Below are 20,320 nucleotides of genomic sequence, written 5' to 3'. Positions count from 1 at the left end.
AGTTTATATCTTCATGTCCCTTTTATAAAATAGGAAGAAGTATCATATTGTAGTGATGGAATCAAGGCATGGAGATGAGAAGTGACCTTTTTGGAGATGCTATAAAATAGTGCTAGAGGCAGGTACCAAACACAGGTCTCCTAAATTCCAGTCCATTGCTTTACACAGAAGACCATTCATTTTGCTGTAGCTGGCCAGTGATCAAGGAACTGTGAATTACACTTCTGTCTGCTGGCTGTGCCCTCCACTTACTGGCAGCAGCTGACAATTGAGACCTGTTACAGAGCCTTGAAATACTTTAAGATTTCGGATTCCATTAAAGGTTTAGGGCTCCAGTTTAGCAGCAAAATGTATTTTAAGAAGAAATTGCTTTCTCTTGGCTACATAACTTTCTTTTCCCTTACAAGAATGGAAATGCATTACAATATTTTGTTTCAAACAAAACTGTGTGTTTTATATAAAACCGTTTTGAAATACTGCTCTGTAAAGTATTATTATTCTTACATTGTTCAAGAAGATAAAAGCAATGTTATGGCTATAGAAACTTAATGAGGGCAAATTTACATAGTAACGGGAACAATATGCAACATAGATCCGGTAATATTTTTGGTTCCATTTATATTTTAAGTACCTTAACCCCACAGACAAAGCAGAGCTATTTTGAGTTTTACTGCTGTCTGGGGTTGCACGTTGATTTATTTAAAAAAGGAAAGTGCAGTTGCATATTAAAAATAAATAAATAAATAAAATTACTGCGCTTAAGGATGACATTTAAATGGCTAGTGACACTGTAACACACCTCACTCAAAAATTGCATGTTTTTTCTTCCTACCTCACTTTGTATAAATCAGTTCAAATAGTATGCTTCTTCCATCATCAAATACAAATTGTTAGAAATGATGTAAGATTGTCTAAAACTCATTTTTATGTGCACCCAGACATCTCAAGTAAGCAGTATTCCATGGTAAGCACTTACTGTTAAACCGCAAAAGAACTCTGTTTTACTTTATTTGATTTTTTGATCTACTTTCTTGATCAGACAAAGCCAGACTTTGCTTGTTTGGCTCTTCAAAAAATGGATTTGGATTTCGGGACAGTGATCTAGATATCTGCATGACATTGGAAGGGCATGAAAATGCGGAGGTAAGAACTCCTGAAGTTGGTGTGTTTTACTGTTTAAATTCAAGACCTCTATAAGGTTTTTCATTCAGTTTGGATTTCTGTGCACAGAGCAGGTAGGATTTTGCTAGTAGCACACTGGCTTGTTGTACTCCACACAACTGAAGCAAGATAAGATACAGCTTAGTTTACTTAGTACTCTGTAGGTAGACATTCAGAGCACCGTAAATGTCCACACAGAGAGTATGAGTCACAAGTTGACATAAATGGCTTATAGATTTTCTTTTTTGTACGTAGACTTTTCCTATACAAAATACATGTTTGATGGTAAGTGTGCTTGTTGGGACAGAATCAATGTTTAAACATCTGAAGCTGTGATATTTATTTTCCCTAGAAATTGAACTGTAAGGAAATAATAGAAGGTTTGGCAAAAGTTCTCAAGAAGCATCCAGGTATGTGTTTTAAAGTATTGTCTGTTTTATACTTACTTTTACTATATACGTAGTTAATAGAAATGTTTTATGTACTAAAGTGTTGCCTCTCCAGGTTTGAGAAACATCTTGCCTATAACAACAGCCAAAGTGCCTATAGTAAAATTTGAACATAGACGGAGTGGCTTAGAAGGGGATATCAGTTTATACAATACACTGGTAAGCATCTGTTTGTTTGCCTTTGTGTTCAAGAAAACTTTTTAAATTGTTGCAACTCTTTCAAATAATCATCTGAGGGAGTAATTTTGAGTCTGGAATTACAGTGTTTGTGTGTATTCCTTTTTTCTACGTTATTTAAATAGTAGCCACACCCTAATCCCAAAGAAAGTAGCATGATAGCATATCAGTATCATGATACAGCATTTTTGTGAATGCTTCCAAAAAGCTGTTAGTCAGTGGCCTTTCTGCCATCATGAATAGTACGTCTCATCCCAGCTTACGCCTAGTACAATGAACTGCACTATTTCTTATGTAACGGGCTCACATTCTCCTATGAAAATTGAATTAGTCAGATTTGATCCAGTTGTGAGTCATCTTACAGACTTAGTTTTTTTGGTGGTGTTTTCCACGGTTATTGTTGTTAATGATGTCCTGATTTCACCTTTCAGTCATGTTTGTGCAGGAAATGTTGCATGAATATTGTAGAATAGCTGTGTGTGTTTCTTTATCCTCCAATTGTATTGTGCATTTCCTGTGCTTCAACTGCAGACTACACTATAGTAAACCATAAATTACATTGAAAAACCTGTTTAATTTTGTTTTTTTTTTTCAGGCACAGCATAATACAAGAATGCTGGCTACATATGCAGCTATTGATCCTAGAGTGCAGTATCTGGGCTATACAATGAAAGTTTTTGCAAAGGTAATATTAAAAGGTCATACTTATTTGTATGCGTGTATTTGTGTTTTCTGATACAACCACTAAGTTTATCTTTCCTTTACAGTTGCTATTAAGCAAGATAGCAGAATGCTGTTGATATGAAGACTCACACTTTCTTAAGCTGACTATACTCCATCTGATTATGTGTGTCAGAATCAAGTTCTAATCTCAGATTTCAATTGTCCATTTCCATGAAAGACAGTAATGTTCCTAACATGTATTCCAGCACGTTATAAACCAAAAATATTTTGTCTATTAGAAGGCTTTCTGTTTTTATGTCAGTCTAATTGGGTTCTAGGCTTGCCAGATGATACTTAATTCAAAAGCCTTTTATTTTTCATGTTTCAAAGACCAATTTTTAGTTATGAAATAAATGCGTTGTTTATTACTGGTGGGGTTGTGTTTGCTCACTGTCATAGTTATTACTCTTGAATAACGTAATGTAAATTCGATATTTTATTTAAAATGTATTTTTTTCAGCGCTGTGACATTGGTGATGCATCCCGTGGTAGTCTGTCTTCATATGCCTATATCCTTATGGTTTTGTACTTCCTACAACAGAGAAATCCACCAGTTATTCCAGTTCTTCAGGAGGTAGGTTTACAGAAAAATAGGCTAGGAAAATAAATGCACTGTTGCTTCAAGCCAGACCTGAGAAATCTGTGCGTTTTAGGGTTAGAGGGATGAATGAAATACAAGGTACTTCCTCATTAGCAGGCTTCTAACTCTCACATGGTTTTAGTGGGTAAAGCTTAACAGGAAAGTCACAACAGAACCAGGAATCTGTTAGATTTAAATTCTGCTGTTAATTTACTTTGGGATTGTGGCTTTAGGATGATATTTACATAATGAGCAGGCTTGAACGAAAAATAGGCAGGTGAGGGAGGGAAGGGAATTGTAATAATAAGATTGTGGCAGATGCTCATGAGATGCAAGTCTATCAATTACTGTCAAACTTTTTTTTTTTTTAAATGTTCAATTATTCATCTATAACAGAGTTCATTTTCTGTTTTTATAAGGTAAGGGGGGAAAAAAGGGGTAACGATTGCTTAGGTACAACTTTAAAGGTACTGTTTTGCATATGCCTGGCAACTTTTATTTAAGAAAATAACATTCTGTACCTTCTTTGTGTAAGTGAAGGAATATACTTAGTTAGCTATCTGCCTCTCCCTGGATACGCTGTAACTGTTGAGCACTTCTGAAAAATACCACTCTTGGACTTTCTGCTTGCCTGCTTACAAGAAGAGAATTGGTTTAAACACAGTTGAGATTCTGACTTCCTTGGTGATACTTCAGTAGCGGTTGGGGGTTGTTATTTTATTGCTACCTCTAAGAGTATATTTAAATAACAGTGGAATTTCCCCTTGGCTTTGCTAAAGCCGATGTAATAGAAATCTCATAAAGTCTACTTACAGATTTTGAGGGCAAGAGGGATGTCGGAATCTTGATGCGGTAATTTAGTCATATTTTCGTAGTTGTAAGGAACAATTAAAAATAAAATATCCAAGGACTTTGAGAGAGAGAGAGATAGCAATAATACAAAAAGACTCCCAAGTTCTTTACCAATTGGAAATACTGCCCATATAACAAGTAATAGCTAAAATGAAAAGATTTCTATTTTTGTGCAGTTTCTTAACAACTGCAGGTCCTCTATGGTGACTTTGAATTAGAGTGGTAACTGTGTCCCTTTCTATTTTGGCAGATATTTGATGGAAAACAGATTCCACAGAGAATGGTGGATGGATGGAATGCCTTTTTCTTTGATGACATGGAAGAATTGGTAATATTCTAATTCCAGAAGAGTAACTAAAGCTTAAAGATTGTTTTTATGAGAAAGTGATATATTTTTAACAGTGCAATTCACAAAAGAGTAGTTAAAATTCTGTATCCGTATTATTACAACTTACCACGTTAACTCTATTTTGCTGAAAGGAGGGTCTGCCTTTTATATTCATATAAAAAATAAATGTAATGTTAAATAATAACATCAGCCCGATCCAGGATTGCTTTTAACTATAGTGACTTGTTAGTTGCACCTTACGTTGGCCTGTCCATGGTAGACAAAGAGGTGGTTTGAGAGTAGAAAAAGTGTTTTTTTTAATACTGTACCTGTATAAATTGTCTTCAATTGCATGTAGAAGAAGCGTCTGCCTTCTCTTGGGAAGAACACTGAATCACTTGGAGAACTCTGGCTAGGGTTGCTGCGGTTCTACACTGAAGAATTTGACTTCAAGGAATATGTCATCAGCATCCGGCAGAAGAAGCTGTTAACTACATTTGAGAAACAGTGGACATCCAAATGTATTGCTATCGAAGGTACTTGGTGAATTTTGATTCCATTAATGAAAGAGTGATGTATGCTGTTGTTTTGGGATCTGTTCTCATTGTTGCACAGGATTTTTATGTAAGCAAACTACCATCAATGTTTAAAAATAAAAAATTGCAAGTGCTACAGCTTACTAAGTGAGATTGGACTCCAGACTTTTAATTATACATCTTTAAAGTGCTGTTAATAAAAATGAGGTTAATAAAAGTTATGCTGCATTACATTTTTTTCAACTCAGTTTTGTTTTTCCCCCTTTTTTTTTTACACAGATCCTTTTGACTTGAATCATAATCTTGGTGCTGGAGTCTCTAGGAAAAGTAAGCTATTAATTTCTAATTATTAAAAGCTACTGTTTTCTAAACTGTTGTGCCTTTTCTGTTTCCTAATAATTTTATCTTTCTTCAATAGTGACCAATTTCATAATGAAGGCGTTTATCAATGGGAGGAAATTATTTGGTACCCCATTCTACCCAACTGTTGGAAGAGAAGCTGTAAGTTTTCATAGTTTTTAGTATTTTTTTTAATCTTCCTCGGACCACTAAAAAGATGTGTCCAGAGAAAATCTCTTGTATGTATTTATCAATTTTATCAACTTAATCTGTGCAATTATGCATTGCCTCTATAAAGTGTACTGCTTAGTATTGGGCTTCTGTGGTATAAAATTCACAGGAGTAGTTGGGTGGCTGATGGGTATTTCTGGCAGTTTGGTGAGGAGTAAGCTTATTTTGGTGTTTTGTTTTGTCTTCTTCTCACTGTGTGGCATTAAGTATTGCAGAAAACAGCAAAATCAGCTTTAAAAGCTTTTGTAGCTATTTATGTAGCTAAAAAAAAAAAGACTCACAAGATGTGAACAAAAGAAGAGGCAAGCTTTCTATTATTCTTTCATTTATCAGTCTTTTTAAGTGACTGGTTTATACATTGTATCTGTCTGATGCATTTTGATAGGAATACTTTTTTGACTCGAAAGTGCTGACAGATGGGGAATTGGCACCCAATGACAGATGTTGTCGTGTCTGTGGAAAAATTGGTCACTACATGAAAGACTGTCCAAAGAGGAGGAGGTAAGTAATACATAAAGCTAATGTTTTAAAAGTTAAAATCTGAGATTGTGATCTGTTCTTCACAAAAACTGCTGCCACAGTGCAGCCACACAGACTCTCTCTCAAATTGTATGTACAGCTCATAAAATGGTACTAATATTCAATAATCCTAGAGCCCTCATGTTGAAGAAGACCTTTGCCTCTTGTCTTAGATCCTGATCACTAATAATTTTCTGGTATTTCCGAAGTACTTATATGTTGGTACAGCTGTTGGTTATGTAACAGTTGCCTTTGCACAATCTAACAACTCAACAGACATTTTTCTTTGTGGTTTTTATAATAGTGCTAATAAACAATTACCATTCAGGTTGAAGAAAAAAGAGAATGAGAAAGATGATGAAAAAGAAGTGAAAGAAGAAGATAGAGAAACGAGAGAGAAGAGGTGTTTCATCTGTGGAGATGTGGGTCATGTTAGAAGAGATTGTCCTGAATTCAAGCAAACCCGACAGAGAAATAGTAGTGTGCCAGGTATGGAAAGCTTTTGTTCTTAGTATCGTCTGAAAGTTCTGACATCCCTTCTTTCTAGGTTTCTATTCAGACCTGGTAATTAACTTGTGAACTGCAACTAATGTTTTCAGTCATTGCAAATACAGCTTTTAGATTAAGTGGTGCTTTTCTTCAAGAGAAGTAATACCTTTGTATGAGTGGTAAAAACATACTCAGCAGTAAGCGTAGCCTTCAGAGTCTTGCATTATTTGACTTCCGCTCTCAATGGGTGCATTTAGAAGTAGTAATCATAGTAATAATTGAATGCATTTCCTTTTCTAAGTGTTTCTTAAATGTTAGCTAACCCTCTATCATCTGTGAGAAGTAAGTAAATGTATTTTCACAAAAAATCAGCGGTCTTAAGTATCACTTCTAAAAGCATACAGATCCATTAAGAAACTAGATCCAGTTTTGAAATTATTTTTAGTATTTAGAGACAAATCTAACTGCAAACCCATTCAAATTATGTCCTTCGGGGTCCATGGTACTTGAAAAGTAGGGAAAGACATGATAAACGAACTGTGGAGAGAACCTTGCTGCTTCTGTATTCTGATTATCTCCTTTTTTCCTCTTTGACCAAAAGTTTCTGCTGTTACTAATGTCGTTTGAAATCCCACTACGCAGCAATAGCGTGGAAACCTGTGTAAAGGAGCACTCCCACCTGTTAGCAAAGTGAACCTTGTTCATGCTAGGATTTGTATTACACAGAATTAGATTTTGGCTTTAGCTGGTGTCAGCTGTTACCAGTAGATGGAAAGTTTTCCCCTTAAAGGCAGGAGAGGTTAAAGTGATTTACCTACACTGTGTCACATGAGACTTACAGTGTCACTGACTCCCAGTTCTGTGTTCATACTGTAATCCATAACCTTGTGGTTTTTATTTAATTTTTTTTTTTGTTCCTTGATTAGGCACCCAGTTGGTCCGAAGCATGGTAAATTCACAGCTAGTGACTGTAAGCCAGCAGCAAGTGGAACGACCCTTGCGTACTAGACAGTCATCAGAATGTGTAAGTTCCAATTAGCTACAGTATCAAAGTAAGCTTTAGCAAACCAGCAACCTGGGCTGCACTAGGAATAGGTTTGCCCAGATTTTTTGAACAGATTCTGGACTTCATAATGACAACGTTGCACTCTACATTGCCAGTTAATGAAACTTTGATTTATAACGCAGTGTCTCTTTGAGACTGTTCATGGTCTTTCAATATGAAAACTGTATAGTCACATTTCATAGGAGATCTCAATTCTGAAAGGTCAGCTTCACTATTTGTCGAATTTAAGTTAGGGTGGGTTTTGAAGTCTTAAGCTTAGTTATTCTGGCAACATTCTGGAATTACAAAGGGAAGTAAAGCTCAGCTTATTGTTAATGTGCTAGAGATCTAGGTTTGTGACTGTCATGATTCTCTGGTTTAAAAAGAGAACTGTCTGAGGGGACTGCCGTGAACAGACTGGGAACATGGGTGAATCATTGCTCAATTCAGATGTTATACAGGGAAATAGTCTGCCAGCACGAACTAGAAGCGCAAACAGGACAGTGGGGGAATGTTTGGTAGTTTTCTCAGAATTTGTTCAAGTGTATATAGAAGCAGATAAGATGTGTTTAACTTGCTCCAAAGTGTGATAGATAGCAGAGGGTATTTGAGTAAATACAGCTGTTAACATTTAATGTTATTGAAGTATAGCATACAGTATACAGTAGAAACTTAGTAATTTTAAGCTAGTAGCATGAGAAACTTGTGCCTGCTCATGAAGCTGGCAAGTAAGCAAATGTAGTAATTGGGGCTGCTGATTCCTAATGCTCTTTGTTCAGTTTACTACTTGAGGTGTAAAGTATTTCGTAACTGATGAGGCATTTATTGGAGTGTTTGCTCCAGTAACAGACCTTTATAACATCATTTAAGTAGGGACTGATACAGTCCTAACCTAAATGAAGGAGTATCTCTGGAGCCTTCTATTTCTGCTTGGGAAATTGAAGCTGGACGTGTGGGTACGCACGTAGACACATCAGATGCAGTAGGTCCAGTGTATGTGCACAGTCTTGTGTCATCTGGATGTCTTGGACTCAGTGCATGTGTTACATGGCTGTCATTTGGCCGGGATTTCTTGGAGAATGTGTGCTTAGGGTTGTTTGAGGATAGGAAGGGGGAATGCTAGTGGATCAAGAGGGAAAGAAAATAGAAAATAGGGCTGCAGAAGCAGACGTAGAGGCTGGAGCCTAACATTCCTCCTCTCCTGCTGCTGGCATGTCCGATACATGCCTGTGATAATTTAATATTTGCAAGAAGGCTCTTCCTTGTTTGATGATAGAAAGGTACAGGAGGCACTACAACAGAAACAGGTGGAAGAGCAGCAGGGAGCAATGCCAGCTTCTGGGCTTCAGCTTTGCTTAGGCAAAGACACAGCATGCTGCTCAATGTAACACACTGAATGGCTGGCGTGGGGAAGTCCTACTGGTTATTGAAGAAAAGTAACTGCCAATTTAAACAGGAGAGCAGTCATGGGTAGTGACAAGCTGCTGAGACCTTTAACTTCAGATGTTTGACAGCAGCTGACTTGGAGCTTAGCTGTCTGCTGTAGTCTGTGGAGGAAAGCAAGCACCTCTAGGGGAAGATGGAAATCTGAGAATCAGATAATCATCTCTGACCTAGGCAGACATCTCACATATGAATCTCTCTTTGGAGGTACATTTCTCATGCCATCACTGTCTCATCTGAGTGTTTAAAAACAAATTACATAAATACCAGTAATAAATTTCTGCAGATAAGCTGGGGTACTTCTTTCCCTGTCAACTGAGTTCTTGAAGTGCTTCTCTGTTTAGCTGTAACACCAAACAGATGAAGTAGGCTTATGCCTGTTTCTGTTGCTGGTGAAAGGGAAAACTTTGTAAGAGCTCTGTAAATGCTGCAATACCGGCTGTTTCTGTTCCTTCAGTCACGACATGACATCAGGAGATAGAGATTGAAACTGAGCCTTAGGAGGTTCAATTTCTTGTTTAACAGGTTATATAACAACTAAAGAAATATTTGAAACTTATTTTGGAATCACTTACAAAACTATCTGTAGTAATAAGAACAACTCTGTTTATAACTAAGTTACCTCTTCAATGAGATTCTGGGCTGTAAATAAACAGTGTAGGGAAGGCACTGATGAAAAAATCAGAAACAGATGTGTGAGGAGTCTAATGAAGAGCTTGTGGGTAATGTTTGCTTAAAATGATGATTTTGGTGGTGGGATGGGCCATGTTGGCAGGCCAAATCATCTGCTGGGGAAAAAGAATGTCAGCTGAACTGCTTTTATTTAAACCACCAGGATGTTGGACTTAGTAGTTGGGGTGTTGCTGGGGAGTGCTCTGCCTTTTTTATAAATAATCTAATAAGTTGGTTGCTTATTAAAGAAAAACACCATTAAATAGATAGTGAACTAATCAGAAATACATACTTTTTTTTCCCCTCCAGTCTGATTCGCATCAATCATCTTATTCTCCACAACCTCAACAATTTACACAGAATTCCTCTCAGCCAGCCTCCATTAACCAGACTCAGCCACAACCAATATCCCAGTCTAAGCACGTTCCACAACCACAGCAGGGTGCACAGCCACCCCATCAGGTCCAGCTGCCTTTGTTTAACTTTCCCCAATCTCCCCCAGGTCAGTATTCCACCTTGCATAACCTGGGACTACTTCAGATGCACCATCACCACCAAATTCAGCTTCCTAACACTTCATGGCCTATTCACGGGCCCGTTATTCACTCTGCACCGGGTAACCCTCCTCATTCTACAAATGTTCCATTTTCTATGAGATCTGGCAGCAGCACCACCGCAAATAACCAGAGCAGTGTAAGCTTGAATGATCCCAGTATCATCTTTGCACAGCCTGCTGCCAGGCCCATGGGAATCCCCAGCACTTCTCATGAGGGACACTGGCACAATCCTGTGACTCCAAACTCACTGGTGAACAATGGCACTGTGGGGAATTCAGGTAATTCTTCTCTGTTGTATCAAACCTCTCACACTTTGTGTACAAATGTTAAGTGTTACAGAAACAGCTAACTCTTCCAGTTTGTTTTACATTTTTTAAAAAAAAAGATGCTTAAGAAACTAAGTCATTACCTTAATTGTCTTAATTTCCTATAATTTTTATAGGAAAAAAAATTACGCAAGTTGGATCTCTGTAAAATTTTAGGCATGGTCCTATCAGCCGTTAATGGCTGTGCAACACATGAGAAAACATGCATTCAATAGAGCAACGTTTGAATAATTGTTTGAGTCTAAAGTACATTTCTGTGAGCATGCTTACAAATGCAGTTTCCATTTATGTAGTTACATAGATTATTAGATGAATGCTGAGATTGCAGCTATGATGTTAACACTGGCAGAATTAAGGTTGTGCAAGCTGAGTATTGTCCCCCTGTATTTAGTGCAATATGCGTGGTCTTATGCAGTCATTCCTCTTACAGTTTATCCTGCCTCACTTCCTTAATCTTGATGTTATTTTCTGAGAATACATCATAAATGTTTCCACTGCAACAGGTTGGCAACAGCCTTTTGCCTCATAAGAATAAAGCCAAGTACACATATATATTTGAGGCTTAGAAAAATAATATTTGGTAATTAAAGCCCACAGTTTTCTAAGCAACTTAAAATGTGGCAGCCCTTGAACCTGAATTGTTATCTTTTAAAGCATAATAATGTTTTTTTGATTTATTTTAACTCTTACTATATTTAAATATATATATATATATATATATGTATATATCCATCATATAACATGCTGATGCAGTTGTTCATCAGAAGAGATGGAAACTGGGGAAATCTCCTGCACAGCCTTTCTCTGCACTAACAGAGTAATTGGCAGCACCAATTAGATTTTTCAAATGTGAGTCAACAGCACTGAATGAGATGCAATACACCAGTGAGTTTTTCACACATTTGTTGAAGTGCAGGAGATGCATGTTTTTGTTTTTGAAGCTTTGTGGAGAGTGTATTTTAGAGGGTACAGGAACTGCTGCCAGTGTGCTGAGCTTTCAATGTGCTTTGTCCCTAGCCATCCACCACTTCTGATCTTAATTCTCTGTCCAGACACCTCTCTCCTCTATGTCCAGCCCAGCCCTGACTTTTTCTCCAGTACCTTCTTCCAAGCCAACTCTTCTTGGGTAGCTGCTTTCTTGCACACTAGCTCTTTGAATCCTAATTTCTCCTCCATTTTCCTTCCTCCCTTAACTTGTCCCATTTTTCATCATGTAGTCCAGTCAGTCTCTGTCTTCAGTCTTTTTCCTTCTGCTCTGTTTCATTGTTTGCTTCCACTGCTGTCTTGCCTGCACAGCAGGTTTTCTCGATTTTTTTGTGCTGTCGGTCTCAGTGCTTTTTCCCTCTCAATCAGCTCCATCTATTTCCAATCTTATTGCACTCCTTTTCCTACTACTCAGTCGTGCTATTTTTCCTTCTTGTATTTTAATCAGCTTTGTTGCCTTTATGGCTTAGATGCCATAAAGGTGGGGTCACTGGGTAGGCACACAGTAAAGATGAGCTGTCTGCTCTGTTTGAAGCCTGCTTTCATACTTGCTTGGGACAAGTTGGTAACACTGAGTTCATGGAAAATTTTGCCTTGGCTCACGTAACCTTGAATTGGAATGAGAAACTTTACTTTCTTTTCAGTAGACAATCTGATCAGGAGTAAGATCATTAGAAGTTTCAGACGGGGATGACCTTTTTATTTTTACTCCAAAGCCATTCTTCATGTTTTATGGTATAAAAGTTACAATTTTGAAACCTGTAGCTTGCTTCTATTTAATGAAAGTTGTCTAAAAGATTTCTGATGAATCTGAAAGGGAACTGACTTACTGTTAGTTACTTAATATTTTTTTTTAAATGTACATTGATCATATTTCTAAATTAGCAGGCATTGCTGTATCTTACAAAACTGGGAGCTATGAGCAAAAAGAGCGGAGTTAATAGTACAGCATTTGGCATAAGCTGTTGTGTGTCCTGCCTCCTTGGATGCTTGATTTCTCATGCTAAGTTCTGCAGTGAAATGAAATAGCTTACAATTTGTGTACTTACCTTTCTCTCTAAAAATGAATTTTAAGTTGGTCCAATGATCTGTATGATCTATGTATTGAGTTTCTTAAGCATACAGGTATTAGTGGAATTCCAGTGTATAGCTTCTGAGAGTTATTTTTTGCAGGATAATAGCTTTCATGTCACACGTCAGTGATAGTGAAGATTTGTGTGGGCTCAGATGTTAATAACGTTGTTCAGAACTTGTATTTTTTTGTCACGAGAATGACAGTCTAATTTATTTTTGTGTGAAATTGTAGGTCTCGATTCCACATATTGATTCATCCTGTGTCTTCCCCTCCAATAAATCCCATTATAGTGAATAATGAATTAATTTAGGTGGTAACTTTTATTATGTATATTTAAAAAATAAAAAATAATAGCACGTCAGACTAATCACATTAAGTCCCCTGCAAACTGTTATATGAGATGTAAATTGTATTTGTGACTTACTGTTTAATTATTTCAACTTGCAATGTGCTTTTCCCTTTCAATTGAAAAATAGATCAGGGTTTCCAAGGACAGTTTGGTAAAATGAACCCTCCTTCTGTCCCTTGGGACCATGGGACCCCTACCCATTTTCCTCTCCTCCGAGGAGCGTGGCCTTACAATATGCCTCAGAACTACATGCAGCAGGGAAATGCCAGCTATCCACCGAACAAACCTTTCTACCCTCAAGGTACTAGAACTAGTATATGAATCAACAGCTCATGCAACATGTCTCTTTACTGTCTCAAAGGCTTTAAAAGCCAAGGATCATGTTTCACTTGCCTAGGCTCCCTGGAACCATAGCGAATCCAAGAGTCAAATCAACACTTCGGCTTCCTGTATGGATGGATGCAAATCTTTGTGGGAGGGAAGGGGCTAAATCCTTCTAAATTTGGAATCAGCTTGCGTTCTGTTGCACTTCCAGCCTTTTTCCTCTTCCACTGCTGGTGTCTCACTATAGAGCCACCTCTGCTTCGCTAGAGATTAAGATGATTTGCCCATGAATGTTAAGAACTTGAAGAAAATTTTGTGCTGATTCATTTTATTTGACTTCTGTACATTGCTTGTGGAATGCCTTACAGACGTGAAAGCTTACAACTTACAAGACCATAGAGTAATTGAGGTTGGAAGGGACCTCTGGAGGTTATCTGGTCCAACTGCAATCAAAGCAGTGCTACCTTCAAAGTTGCATCAGGTTCAGTTATTGAGGGAGCATTGAAGAACTGACTTTATCTCAACTCTTTCTAATACTAGTGAGGTAAAGGTGTTCAGCGTCTTGCAGGATTGGGAAAGGCAGTAGGAAAACGACCTTTTTCTCTGCTAAGAGAGAAACCAGGCTGAAATTTTACTTGGAAGCTTGCAGTTGCTGTGTTGTTGGGTCACGTTGTGTAAAATGAGATACTGGCACCAAATCCTTTTCTCAAAATCTAATTTGTTGGATGTAGCGAGGTTTCCAATTGAGATGCACATTTAAAAATTGTGAAATTATTTTTGTTAGCTGAGATTGAAATAATGAAACAAAACGATGTATTGATGATTCTGAGGGAGTGTTGGAGATAGCATCCAAGTAATACTGCATTGTCCCATTAAATGGGTTAGCTGTTCAGATAGCACTTGTGTCAGTCTTGTAAATTACTTATTTGCTAAGTAAGATTAATGCATTTAAAGTAGCCAAGCACTGTTAAATGTGTTTAATTTGCTGAAGTAATTGTAATCCATTTTCTTTTAGCTGGTCCACTGATGCAGAGTAACCAGCGGTTCTCGCTTCTGTCTCAAGGACACCCACACTTGAATCTGAATTACATTCAACAGAAAAAGTGAAATTGAAGGGGGTTGTGGGTGGGTGGGTGGGGGAGGGGAGGAAAAATTCAGGTTCTGATCTAAAATCTTAATGCAACATGTTTAGATACAAGATTATTTAAGACTGTTTTTAAACTGTATCATTTGTACATAGATACGAACTATAGTTTTTACTAGTATCACAAAACTAAGTGATACAAATTTCATCTATTTTATTACCCTATTTTTAAGGGGAATTGTGTTTTGTTTTATCTTGATAAACTGTAAAGAGAGAGAATTTTTAAAATTAAGTTCTTTATTTTCTATTAGCTGTATTCATACTTTGGTTGCTTCAGACTTTATATATATTGTTCTAAAAAATAAAATTAGAAAGGGATTTCATGTGTTTAAAAATTTGTCACTTCTATTCTTTACAGAACTATGTAGTGCCAAAAAACTTTTTAAAAGAAAAATAAAACTGCAAAAAAAAGGATATAAGACTTTTCCTCTTCCCTATTTGTATGTATTTGACTGTAATTAGAATAACAAAAACAACTTATATTTAGGTATTAAAGCTAGTCATCTTTTATCTCGTTTAAAATGAGACATACAATCAGTGCATGTTTTTCCCTGTGCCGTTTGCAGGCTTGTCTTTCTTGTAGAATACTTGATCTGAGGGAAATGTACACCTCTTCTGTTTATACCCTTTCTAAACTAATATGAAAATTATCTTAAAAAAAAAAGCTGTACAATGAGGTAACTCTAAAATGGACCTTCCATAAATTAATTTGGCTTACTACTTTGTGTTGTCAACACTCATTTGGCAGTATGTGGAAAAAATAAGATAGACAAGTTGGGATGTTTATGTAGCATTCAGGTGATAAAACTGGCTGCCCACGTTCCTGAAGCAAGATTACGAATAAAGGGGTGATACAAACTGGACTTAGCACAACTGTGTTCCTGCCATGTCATTAAATGTACTAAGAACCGTAACTTGAATAAGAACTTGAATATTTTTCATTTGAAAAACAGGGTTTCACTGAATGCTAATGTTGAGGGATGCTAGAGCTGAGCTATTGTGGGAGAGTGACACAGGTAGGCCATAAATACTCTGTTCAAAGTAGTAGTTTACTGTCTCTAACTGTACTTGTTAACAATGCTTTTCAGGCAAAAACTTTTTTTTTCTACTTGACACTTTTGAACTGTCTGATACTGGTATCAGAAGTGTATCATTAGACTTACGGATGATTTGTACAAAGGAACAAGTGACAGCTCTGTGTTAAAGAGCAGATTTAAGTTACCTTCGGCTTTTTGTAAGCATACTGGATTTTCATAGCATCACTTCCTTTTCTGTAATAGAGGGTTACTATATTTTAGGCTAATAGTTTTTCACTGTTCGACCTAAACACATTCTAACTTTAGTAATTTAATGCAGCAGCTGTTAGTCAAAACATTACCTTGATTTGAAAGTAAAGCCAGCTTCAATTAGAAATGTAGAAGTATTACAAAAGAAACCAGAAGACTCCTTTAAAGACAGCTTCCCTTTTATTATTGCTCTTCACTGACTTTTACAGGCCTTGAGAAAAACACTTTAAAAACAATCCTCAACTTCTATCACAAGAGTAAGAAAGTAACTACCTAAAGAGGATCTTTAGCTTTCTTTTAGTTAAAAAACAAAGAAACAAAAACACTTATACAAGAGGAGATGGACTAAAGAAATGAGCTGCTAAAGCAGCCAGTACATATTCAGCTGTCCCGTAAAGCGGATAGGACAGTATTAGACCATACTTCCAGGTCCCCAGATTGCTGGAGTTACCATTATTCATTCCCTCGGCGACTCTTCTTGTGGCTTTTCTTAGATCTGAAACAGAAAACAGTTATGTAAAACAATGATTAGTGCTTTGTCATAAAATCAACATGATCTATAGTGGTTCAGCGTTTTCTGCAGTCAAATATGGATAATGACTTCACTATTAACACAGGAGGAGGTACCCCATGAAATACTTTAACACTGTAAGAAGATCTTCAGTTCCCAAGATTCAATGACACTTGTAAGACTACCTACAACTGTAAAGCCATTCTTAAGAAATACACCAAGAAATATTACCTTTCAGGGGATTTGGAATGACTTCTGTGTCTGTGACTACGGTGGTGCCCTATAAGAATAAAAAAAAAAGTAACGATTACTTCCATAGACCCTGGAATTCTTTTGTTTTGTCAATGCAATCTGCTTCTGGTGACAGTATTGTAGATAATAGCAGAACTCTAGCTTTAGTTAGGCAGTCAAATACCTGAAAAATGCACTCAAGGCAATTTGGTATGTATTGAAGGAGTTCTCCAGCAATGCTTTCATATAACTAATCACTTTAGGCGGTTAATCTACCTTATAAGCTAGCTTCTTGATACCATGACACAGATTTTTCTTGCAGTGGATATTCTGCTGATAAAGACATGCAACATTTAACGTGTAAACTACAGAAATACCTGGAGATTTAGATCTTGATCTGTGGCGCCTCTCCCTGGATCTGCTCCGGTGTCGTCTCGGGCTTTTGCTGCGATGTCTCTCCCGGCGTGGTGATGGACTGAGAGAAAAGAATCTCATAAGATAGCCATACTAAAAACACACACACTAAAAATAAATAATAGAATAAAGTAATACCTTCTTCTCTTTGGAGAGCGGCTTCGCCTGTAGTGGGGGGAGAAAGAGGGTCATTAAAGAAGAAAGAGAACCAGCAGTTTCATTTCCTGCATTCCCCGGCAACACTACCACAGCTTCCCTTGCACCTTCCCATATTCCTAGTGTTTGTTTGGCCCAATGCACGAGAGGCAGTGCATGCTTCTGGTCTGGCCCATACAGTGAGCTGAAGAGTTAAGTCACGATTTTATTCTTGCTGGTAGGAGCCAGAAAATTGGATTTTCTCTCCTACCTTTGGCTTACATGTAAACAAGCACTTGGTTCCCTTTAGTGTCTTCATTCTATTGTTAGATTTAGCTGACATTGGCCAGCAAGTTCAAGAGTTACTGAAGGACAAGGGAAAGGTACAGACAAATGTTGACTGCAGCTGTGCACTGTAACTCCTTACTTTAGAATGTGACTAAAGAAATTAGGTGTAGGAAATTCTGCTGAATTGTCACCTTCACTTTCATGCTTCACGCTCTGCAGCATTCTAGGTAAAAGTATTGCTTAAAGAGCCATGCGTCACCTTCGTGGAGACCTGCTCCGGCTCCGCCTGTATCGCACGGCTGGAGATCTGCGAGGTTTGTCAAGGTCCCTGTAGCCTCTTCTGCGGTGGTCAGGAGAAGGTGCTCGCTCCAGCTGGAAACAGTGGGGAAAAATATTTCTGTAACTGTTGTTTCATTTTTTTTTTATTTTTTTTTAATTCATGAAGGACTTCTGCTGTACTTCGTTTATTTATTGTTCAGAACTGACTATGATCATCACCATAACTTTCATCATCACCTTCTCCCCTATGTACATAAGACAACTGACATGAACACATTTAGGTAGCACAGAACAGATCCAGATCTGTGAGTTTCAGCAGACAGGAAAGCTTGACAAAGCACCTTAGAGTCTAAAATATTCTCAGTGGCAGCTTATATAAAAATCCATCAAGGGAAGAGGTAAGAGCTGTAAACAGCTTTCTGAGGCTTCCCCTCAAACATTTCTCATAGGCCACAAAGCCTGGGGTGATTCATCCAAGCACCAGTTTAAACAATCCCTCTGCAAATAGGTCACTAACCTTTTCGTCTTCTTCCTCTTCCTCCTCGCTAGATTCTACATCATCCATATCTTCTTCCAAAGCACTAACACGAGGCTCGAGTTGCTCAGCTTCTTCCAGAACATACCGTTTCTAGAAGAAATTACGGCTTTATCTTACATAGCTCAAGAACAAACACCTAAGGAGGCATCTGATGTGCCCGTTGTACATGCCCTAAGGGCCTGAATCACAGCTTCAAGCAACAAGCCAGTAGCTGATACAACTACTAGATCTGATGCAATTAGACCATCCACTTTTCCGAACCTGTAATCGAGGCAGAATGATATCACAGACACGTTCCTCATGGAGTAGTTCATCAATAAATTCATCCACATGCATCAACTCAAATTCTAGCAGGGGAGAAAGAAGAATTTAAAAGACAAGATTAATGCTAGCTGATAAAGATGAAACGCACCCTCAATATATATGAGCCTCAACTTCATTGAGGGTGCTGTACATATAACAGTTTTAAAATCATGATAAGGGAAATCATTAGATCTGTCTTGCAGAAATGGCAAACAATGCATAGGATATAGTAGGACTAGTAGCGCTCAGGGCTCACATGAGTGGTGTTTCTGGTATTTGTGGAACTGAGTTTCAGTGTCCAACAGAAAACACAAGCACGTGAAGAAAGCAAAATAAGCAAGACAGTTGTTGTTTGTACACATCAAGAAGATCAGCAACAAACTAGCCAAAGAATGAACACTGGGGAAAGAATGAACATGGGGAAAAATGTTTTTCCCAATTTTAAGCTGTATTACTAAAAGAGAATATTTATCATGTTACATTTTTCTAACAAGAGGCCATCTATGAGGCATCGAGAAATCATAACAGCGTAAGGCTGCTTACCCCCATTTCTGTTCTGACTTTTTATTTTTCGATAATCATTGTAGAGCGGTTCAAGATACTTGTAGCAGTCAATAGCTGTGCCTGTCAGCCTCATGTACAATGCACCGAGCATTCGGACGTACCTAAAAGGCAAACCATTCCACTTATTTACATTGTTTGCACAGTTAGCAGTTTGGGTAAAAGGAATTTCTGAGAGAAATTTCTCAGAGACTTCTGAAGAAAACCAGTACACTATCATAGATTTCTCCTTCAAGTATTCAAGCAGATACATGTCCTCTGTGCGGGTTGTTTATGCATGCAGGAGTTGCATTATCACTTCCAGTGATTAGGGAAAGAGAAAGTAGCTGATTCCGGCTGTGTTAATGCACCTCGTTATGCGTACGTACTTCAGGCAGAAATGCCTTAGCACAGACAGCACACACCATAAAGGTGAGCAATGTCAACAACCTACACGACACAGAAAACAAGCTCTTCAAAAGCAAGATGAAGGCCATGCACTAGGAAGAATTTTACCACACACAAGAGAAAGCTAAACCTTGTCTGGCGTTTCTCTGGCTGTTTGGGACAGCCGCGTTTTATTCATTACAAGAAGTTACAAATAGAAAACCACCACGAGAGCGTGCACAGGCTTACTTGAAGTCCTCGTTTTTGATGAACTCCACGATGATGTCCTTCTCGGGCTGGATCTGCAGCATCTTCAGCGTCAGGCACAGGAATGGCGTGGGCTTGATGTTCCCGCCGTAGACGCCCCCCACGTACTTCAGCTCCATGGCCTTGTCCACCACCAGCTCGGCTGTGAGGGGAAAAACAGCCCGTCAGGGGGCGAGGGGCGGCTCCTCACAGCCCCTCAGAGCCCCCCGGCCCGCCCCGCCGTACCGGTGAGGCCGAAGCACTCCTCCTTCCAGTACTTGGACTCGTAGATGCGGGTGCGGATGATTTTCTCCACCAGGTACTGCGGGTTGGTGCCGTGGATGCTGTGCGCGTCCTTCACGGTCCGGTTCGCCATGGCCGCCTCAGCCCGGCGGCGGCGGCTCCCTCCCGCTGCCCGCTTCCGTCACGGGCCGCGACCGATTCCGCTTCCGACTCCTTCACCTTATTTTCGGGCAGGCGCCTCCTTTCCGGCGCCGCTGTTGGGCGGCGGGTGCCAGGTACAAATATGGCGGAGCTCCTCCTCCTCCTCCTTCTCCTCCTCCTTCGTCGCTCGCCCCCTCCTCCCCGTGCGCGCTTTGGCGGGAAGTTCCACCGCGGAGCTCGCGCTGTTGCTGCCGCCACCGCTGCGCGCGCGGGGCTCGCTGAGGGGAGCGGTGAGCGCGGCCCCGGGCCTGAGGGGAGCGGGCGGGTGGGGGGCTTTGTGGGGCGATCCCATACGGCCGTTACGGCCCCTTCCCAAAGCACGGAGCTCAGGGAGCAGGGGGCGGGCTCCCCATGAGGGAACCGGGGGCCTCGCTGATGGAGAAAGGCTCTCTCAGGGAGTAGGGTTCCCTCTGAG

At 38.9% G+C, this 20,320-nt stretch overlaps 2 protein-coding genes across 4 annotated transcripts in view; one reads left to right on the top strand and one right to left on the bottom strand.

Annotated features, from left to right (window-relative positions):
• Nucleotides 1–16,680, top strand: part of TUT4 (terminal uridylyl transferase 4) — a 46,007-nt gene extending 29,327 nt beyond the window's left edge. Inside the window, exons 15-31 of one of the 3 annotated variants that reach the window (XM_082766084.1) lie at nucleotides 1,040–1,143; nucleotides 1,514–1,571; nucleotides 1,666–1,769; nucleotides 2,383–2,472; nucleotides 2,971–3,084; nucleotides 4,193–4,270; nucleotides 4,629–4,806; nucleotides 5,086–5,133; nucleotides 5,225–5,307; nucleotides 5,762–5,877; nucleotides 6,224–6,384; nucleotides 7,311–7,408; nucleotides 9,854–10,379; nucleotides 12,963–13,136; nucleotides 14,175–14,262; nucleotides 15,257–15,319; nucleotides 16,654–16,680. In XM_082766084.1, the coding sequence (XP_082622210.1) occupies nucleotides 1,040–1,143; nucleotides 1,514–1,571; nucleotides 1,666–1,769; nucleotides 2,383–2,472; nucleotides 2,971–3,084; nucleotides 4,193–4,270; nucleotides 4,629–4,806; nucleotides 5,086–5,133; nucleotides 5,225–5,307; nucleotides 5,762–5,877; nucleotides 6,224–6,384; nucleotides 7,311–7,408; nucleotides 9,854–10,379; nucleotides 12,963–13,136; nucleotides 14,175–14,262; nucleotides 15,257–15,290 (2,054 nt within the window). In that variant the 3' untranslated portion in view covers nucleotides 15,291–15,319; nucleotides 16,654–16,680. The remainder of the gene's footprint in view (nucleotides 1–1,039; nucleotides 1,144–1,513; nucleotides 1,572–1,665; nucleotides 1,770–2,382; nucleotides 2,473–2,970; nucleotides 3,085–4,192; nucleotides 4,271–4,628; nucleotides 4,807–5,085; nucleotides 5,134–5,224; nucleotides 5,308–5,761; nucleotides 5,878–6,223; nucleotides 6,385–7,310; nucleotides 7,409–9,853; nucleotides 10,380–12,962; nucleotides 13,137–14,174; nucleotides 14,263–15,256; nucleotides 15,320–16,653) is intronic. The other 2 variants (XM_082766083.1, XM_082766085.1) reach the window with 2 other exon arrangements.
• Nucleotides 14,312–19,934, bottom strand: PRPF38A (pre-mRNA processing factor 38A). Its single transcript, XM_082766100.1, has 10 exons — nucleotides 19,708–19,934; nucleotides 19,465–19,624; nucleotides 18,832–18,953; nucleotides 18,247–18,332; nucleotides 17,965–18,075; nucleotides 17,428–17,540; nucleotides 16,884–16,910; nucleotides 16,709–16,806; nucleotides 16,332–16,380; nucleotides 14,312–16,085 (listed from the first exon to the last, which is right to left on the bottom strand). The coding sequence occupies exons 1-10, from the start codon at nucleotides 19,835–19,837 to the stop codon at nucleotides 16,043–16,045; spliced, it is 939 nt and encodes a 312-aa protein (XP_082622226.1). The 5' UTR covers nucleotides 19,838–19,934; the 3' UTR covers nucleotides 14,312–16,042.
• Between the last annotated feature and the right edge of the window lie 386 nt (nucleotides 19,935–20,320).

The sequence above is a fragment of the Aythya marila genome (genome assembly GCF_965140915.1).
Source record: "Aythya marila genome assembly, chromosome: 8".
NCBI lineage: Eukaryota > Metazoa > Chordata > Aves > Anseriformes > Anatidae > Aythya > Aythya marila.
The sequence above is the reverse complement of the archived record's forward strand: the minus strand, read 5'-3'. Positions and strand labels throughout refer to the sequence as shown.

Coding starts and splice junctions, on each gene's coding strand:
- PRPF38A (XM_082766100.1), bottom strand. CDS start 19,837: ATGGCGAACCGGACCGTGAAGGACGCGCACAGCATCCACGGCACCAAC. Junction 19,625..19,707: donor GGAGTGCTTCGGCCTCACCG/GTACGGCGGGGC, acceptor TTCCCCTCACAG/CCGAGCTGGTGGTGGACAAG. Junction 18,076..18,246: donor TCATTCTGCCTCGATTACAG/GTTCGGAAAAGT, acceptor AATTTCTTCTAG/AAACGGTATGTTCTGGAAGA.